General features: G+C 66.0%; 1 protein-coding gene across 1 annotated transcript; it reads right to left on the bottom strand.

Moving 5' to 3' along the window:
- Nucleotides 1-482: 482 nt before the first annotated feature.
- IDH2 (isocitrate dehydrogenase (NADP(+)) 2) lies at nt 483-4,524 on the bottom strand. The gene is made up of 11 exons (XM_074549013.1): nt 4,363-4,524; nt 3,369-3,460; nt 2,835-3,000; nt 2,290-2,450; nt 2,067-2,210; nt 1,831-1,967; nt 1,591-1,742; nt 1,405-1,517; nt 1,223-1,320; nt 1,030-1,122; nt 483-675 (listed from the first exon to the last, which is right to left on the bottom strand). The coding sequence occupies exons 1-11, from the start codon at nt 4,451-4,453 to the stop codon at nt 588-590; spliced, it is 1,335 nt and encodes a 444-aa protein (XP_074405114.1). The 5' UTR covers nt 4,454-4,524; the 3' UTR covers nt 483-587.
- Nucleotides 4,525-6,013: the final 1,489 nt, after the last annotated feature.

The raw sequence follows: 6,013 nt of genomic DNA, 5'->3' as shown, positions 1-6,013 counted from the left end.
GCTGGGCAGGTCCTGGCAGGCATCAGGAGCCAGGGGCCAGCCAGGGCACAGGGGCTGGGACACCTGTGCTGACCCTGCACTGTGTCAGTGGCTGAGCACCATCTGCCCCATCCCCAACGCCCCAACGCCCCGGGGCGGGTCACTCAGCCTGCTGCCCCTGCCAGCCTTGGGGCAGGATGGAGATGGCCACAGAGCCTTGCTGAGCCTGGCAGGGCTGCGGACCCCCAGACGCTGCCCCCAGGCCAATGCCAAAATGCTGCAGTGCACAGCCCCCCAGGCTGGCAAGGCTGAGCTGAGGGCTCTGGGTGCCCCCCCTGCGCGCAGTGCAAAGCTGTGCCAGGTGCTGTGCCATGGCTGGGGAGATATTTAATGGCACCAAACCGTTATGGGGTACATGAATCAGGGCAGGACACACACACACCCCCACACACCCCCCCACCCCACAGTCCCCTGCTACAAAGGCTTTAAAAACACTCCTAAGAAAACTTTAGAAAAATTATTCAACTGTTCCTGAGCTGTGCTGGGGAGCTGGGGAGGGCACTGGGCTCTCCCAACCCCATCCATCCCAGAGATAGAGAGGCTGTCTCCTATTTCTTGCCCAGAGCCTTGTCCAGGTTGTTCTTGATGGCATCGAGGAAGTCGGTAGTGTTCACAAAGTGCTCATTCAGCTTCACACTGTGGAGGCAGACAGGGATTGGGGGGGGGTCCCTGCCTGCCTCCTCCCACAGGCACCACAGCCCTGGCTCCAGCATGTGGCCCCTGCCCAACCCAGTCAGCAGTGAACAGCCAACCTGAGTCCCTGGGACTGTCCAGAGAGGCCAGCAGCTACCACCTGTGGCCATGGTGCCCAGCCAGCTCCTGGACACTTTCCTACTCTCAAGGCTGCCCTGCAGGGCCAGCCCGTCCTTGTGGTCACTGTGCTGTTCTTGTGGCCACCCTAGAGGGTCCCCCCACCCGCACGGTCACCCGTGCAGCCACGCTGCCCTAGTGCAGGTGGCTGCCCCCCTTGTGCCCTGAGAGCCCCCGTACTTGGCAAGGCCGTGGATGCAGCCAGCGAGGTCCTTGGTCATGGTCCCGCTCTCCACGGTGTCCACACACACCTTCTCCAGCGTCTGCGCAAACCTGGGCACGGGTTTGGGGCACAGATTGCACAGCTGCTGCCACGGTGCGACCAGAGCAGCTGCTGCAGGGACCCTCCCCGGGGATCCCACCCCCTGCTCACTTGATGAGCTCCGGGTTGCTGTCCAGCTTGCCGCGGTGCTCCAGGCCGCGCGTCCAGGCGAAGATGCTGGCAATGGGGTTGGTGCTGGTGGGTCGGCCCTGCGCAGAGACAGGGGTCAGCTGTCTGCTGGGGACACCCTGCCCTGGGCAGCCTGGCACAGGCAGCTCACAGGCTCTGCCCACCTTCTGGTGCTCCCGGTAGTGGCGGGTGACAGTGCCGTGTGCGGCCTCGGCCTCAATGGTCTTCCCGTCCGGACACACGAGGACAGAGGTCATCAACCCCAGGGAGCCGAACCCTGCGGGGGGACGGGGGTCAGGACAGCTGCGGGGGTGACGCTGCAGAGCCCACCACACCCTACCCTGCTCCACCTTGGGCCAGGATGTCTGACTGGACATCCCCGTCGTAGTTCTTGCAGGCCCAGACGAAGCCGCCGGAGGATTTCAGCATCTGGGCAACCATGTCGTCGATGAGTCGGTGCTCGTACCAGATCTTCAGCTTGTCAAACTCCGTCTTGTAGTGCCTGGGAGCCAGGGTAAGCCACGCTCACCCCATGTGGGTCTCACTGCCAGCACCCCCAGGACAGCCCAGATCCCCCCCCAGGTCCATACTTATCAAAGATCTCCTGGAAGATGTCCTTGAAGCGCCCGTCGTAGGCCTTGAGGATGGTGTTCTTAGTGCTCAGGTAGAGCGGCCACTTCTTCTGGATGGCGTACTGGAAGCAGCTATGCGCAAAGCCAGAGATGGACTGCAAGGGAAGCACAGAGCCTCGTGGCACCCTGTCCCTAGCTGGCATCCCCAGGGTGGGAGGCACGCTGCCCGAGGGCCCCCTGAGCCCCAGCAGTACCTCGTCCGTGTTGTACATGCCCATGCCCACGCCGCCGCCAGGGAAGTTGAACACCTCCCACTCCTTGGTGCCGCTGCCGTCCTTTGGCGTGAAGATCATCTTGAATGTCCCGGACTTGTCCACCACGAAGTCGGTGGCTTTGTACTGAGGGGGCAGCAGAGGGTCAGGCAGGGGCGGAGGCAGCTGCTGGGCAGCCACAGCTCCCTGCCGTGCTCTGGCTCACCTGGTCACCGTGGGCGTGGCGGCCGATGGTGATGGGCTTGGTCCAGCCGGGCACCAGCCGGGGAATGTTCTTGCAGATGATGGGCTCCCGGAACACCGTCCCCCCCAGGATGTTCCGGATGGTGCCATTGGGGCTCTTCCACATCTTCTTCAGCTTGAACTCTGTGGGGCATGCAGATGGGACCCCTGAAGCACCCCCCAGCCCCCCTGAAGCACATGGCTCCTGCCAGCACCCAGCTCCACTGCCACGGGCTGCTGCCAGACCCTGCTGCAAGGGGAGGGACAGCCAGCATGAGATTGTGGCTGGCACAGGGCACAGGTCAGTGTGTCCCCAGGCCCATGGGGTCCCCACAGCACCCACGAGCCCCCAGGGTGGGCAGAGGGGCACAGCACTGAGCATGGTGCAGCCCCAACCCACCGGAAACCTGAGCTGGCAGTGGGAAGGCACTGCTGAGCCCAGGGGGCACAGACAGGAGGCTCAGCACCCCACGGAGCTGCCAGCACCCCCCCACTGCAACGGGAGCTCGGCCCCGTGCCCGTGCCCACCTTCCACCCTGGCTTCATCAGGCGTGATGGTGGCGCACTTGACAGCCACGCTGTACTTCTGCGTGGCCAGCGCTGAGTCAATGGTGACCTGGTCATCCGTCTTGTCCCGATGTGGCAGCCCCAGGTCGAAGTACTTTAGCTGGACATCCACGTTGGGCAGGATGAGCTGAGGGGCCAGCAGAGTGTCAGAAGGGGGGAACAGTGTGGGGTGCCTGGGGAGCAGCACCACGGCATGGCCAGCCCTGGCACCCATCCCGGCCCAGCCTGGCTGCCTGCCCAAGCTGGTTCCCCTTGCCCCAGGTGGTTCTGCTGACCAGGATGATCCCCCCTGCCTTGAACAGGCCTCTCTGTGTGAGACAGCCCCCGCTGCCCGGAACCGCCTCACTTAAAGGTCGTTCTGGTAGTTGTGCCCATTTTACGACCTGCTTCCTGCAGACAGAGGGACGGAGGCGGGAGGGACAGACAGAGGGCAGCACAGGGACCACCAGCTCCCCGTCCAACCCCCCAGCTCCCCGGGGGCACGCCCCCCATCACCTTCTCCTTAATGAAGGCCCAGATGATCCGTGTCATCTCGTCCCCGTCCATCTCCACCACTGGGTTTGCCACCTTGATCCGCTTGTCGGCATCTGGAGAGCAGTGGGGAGTGTGAGGGGTCCACCCCTGGTCCCACAGCTCCACACCCTTGTGTGGGTCCAGGGCATCCTGTGGGCACCACACAGCTCCATCCAGCCAGGTGTGGGTGCCACCTGGCTCAGGGCCAGGTACAGGCAAGCCCCACTGGGGTCTGGGCCTGTTATTGGGGTCACCACTGCTGGAGTGGGGGTGAGAGTGCAAAACCCACCACGTGAGGGGGACAGGGACAAGGACACATTCCTCCCACAGTGGGATTCACGTGCAAGCCGGGCTCCAACGCCTCAGAGAGATAAAGAATGGGACCAGAACCAGGAGCAGGTGCAATCCCCTGGGGCCAGATTCAGGCACAAACCGAGGTGCAAATCCCTGTGTGGATCCTGGACCAGGACTAAACCCCTCTGGGTGCTAAACCTGTCTGTGGCTCAGGCTGTAAACCCCCACGCGGTACCCAGAGCAGAGGTGACCCTCCCTGAGTGGGACCGGAGCATTGATAGGCAACAGAACTCTGCGTGGCACCAGGACCAGGATTTTGGCACCCTTCTGGGGGGTGAAATCCCGCGTTGATCCGGGACCTTGAGCGACCCCCCCCCCGCACCAGGCTCAGACCAGGTACGAGCTGGAGTGTAAAACGCCACGTGGAACCGGGACCAAACTCCCCTGGGACCAAAGTCACCTGTGAAGCCCCCCGCAGAACCGGGACCACCCCCCCGGAGCACACCTAGCTACAAAACCCGCCGTGGGTCGGCAGGGCCCGCGGACCGTCGGTACGCGCGACTCCGGATCCCGTTTCAGACACCGCCCCCCTAAAGAATCCGAGCCGCCCCCCCGTGGGTCCGGCGCGCTCCCCGGGCGCGGCGGGCACAGCCCCGCGGTGTCCCCCCGTGTCCCCACTCACAGTGGCGGCGCTGCCCCGCGGCGGCGGCGGGCGGCGGGCAGCGGGGCAGGCGGCGCAGCGCCGGGGCAGCGCGGAGGTAACGGGCGGCCATGGCGTGGGCGGACGCGACGGGGCGGACACCGGGGCGCGGCTCTCTCCGCCCCGGGGCGGGACACAGCCCCGCTCCCCTCGTGGGGCCCCGCGAGGCTCCGAGGGGCCCGCGGGGGGTCCCGCGGCGGGGTCGGGCCTGGGCCGCGTCCGGCCCCAGCGCCGGAGCTCGGCGCGGCCGCGATCCTCAGCACCCGCGTTCCCGCCGAAGGGATGTTGCATCCCTGGCTACGTCGGGGTTACGGATACGTGGCCAAACCCCACGTGGAATGGGGACCAAACTCCCCCGGGACCTGATCCGGTTGTAAATCCCCTCGTGGAACAGGGAACAAAATCCCCTGGGACCAGACCTAGCTGCAAAACCCTGCCTGGGACCAGAAATTAAACGAAACCTGGGCATCAGACACCGGTTTGAAATCCCTCGTGGAATTGAGAATGGCCCCACCCCCCAGGACCAGACCCATCTGCAAAACCCCTCGTGGAACCGGCATCAGACACGCTCAGGATCAAAAACCCAGCTGTAAAAACACTCCCAGAACCAGGACCAAGCCCAGCTGCAAATCCCCGTGTGAAACTGGAGTGGCACATGGGGCTGGGGGCGTGCGTGCACAGCCTGACCCTACATGGAAGCCGCGTCCCTGCTCCCGGCTGGGCTGGCGCGTGACTCGGCAGCTGGATCCAGCAGGACAAGGGCAACTGCCACTGTTCCACCAGGGACCTTCACCTCGCCTGGCCCCGCGTGGGGAGGACGAGGGGGAGGAGGAGGACCACGACGACAACGAGGACAGCTACCGTGATGACAACGACGACGGGGGTGATGCACACCAGGGGCACCCCAAGAAGGTGCACGAAATGTGCCAGGGCTGCCAGGAGGCTGCTCGGGCTGGGAATTTGTTGTCCTGCTGTCCCAGCCAAGCCGATGGCTTTTTTTAGCCACATGGGACGGGCAGAGCCTGCTCCGGGAGGAAAAACAGCCCTGTAGCTGGCAGCCCCCGGCGGAGGGGCAGGGGGAGCTGCGGCAGTCCTTGACGTCGGCTGGCTTTAACATTAACCAGAGCAGGAGCCGCGGGCTGCCGGGGGGGCCGGGCTCCGCCGTGTCCGTGCTCCCAGCGCCCGGCCCGCGCTGCCGCGGCCCGCCGCCCCGGCCGGCCCTGCTCGGGGGCTGCCCCCCGGCTGCCCTGGCCCTGGCCCCGCGGCCGGAGCCGCCCAGTGACCGCAGCGCCGGCAGGACGGGGCCAGGCCAGCGCCGGGACGGTCCCCGCGAGGAGGGCCCGGGGGCGGCCATGTGGCACAGGCCCAGAGCAGGCCCCACACAGCGGCACCGCCCGTGCATCCCGGGCCGCGGCCCAGCCGCCTGCCGCTGCACCGCTCCAGTGTCCCTGCACGGCCCAGCCGCCTCCCGCTGCTCCGCTCCAGCGTACGGCCACCCTGGGGACACAGAGGGCCGGCAGGGCTGGCTGCGGGGCCGGCACCTCAGGGGAGACAGGTCCCGCAGGTTTGGGGCCCAGCCAGAGGTCGAGAAGGACACGGTGTGGGGCTGTGTGTGTCTGCCCGTGGAGGGGGC

Source organism: Zonotrichia albicollis, chromosome 11 (assembly GCF_047830755.1).
Source record: "Zonotrichia albicollis isolate bZonAlb1 chromosome 11, bZonAlb1.hap1, whole genome shotgun sequence".
Taxonomy (NCBI): domain Eukaryota; kingdom Metazoa; phylum Chordata; class Aves; order Passeriformes; family Passerellidae; genus Zonotrichia; species Zonotrichia albicollis.
Note: the sequence above shows the minus strand (reverse complement) of the source record. Positions and strands in the feature narration are given on the sequence as shown.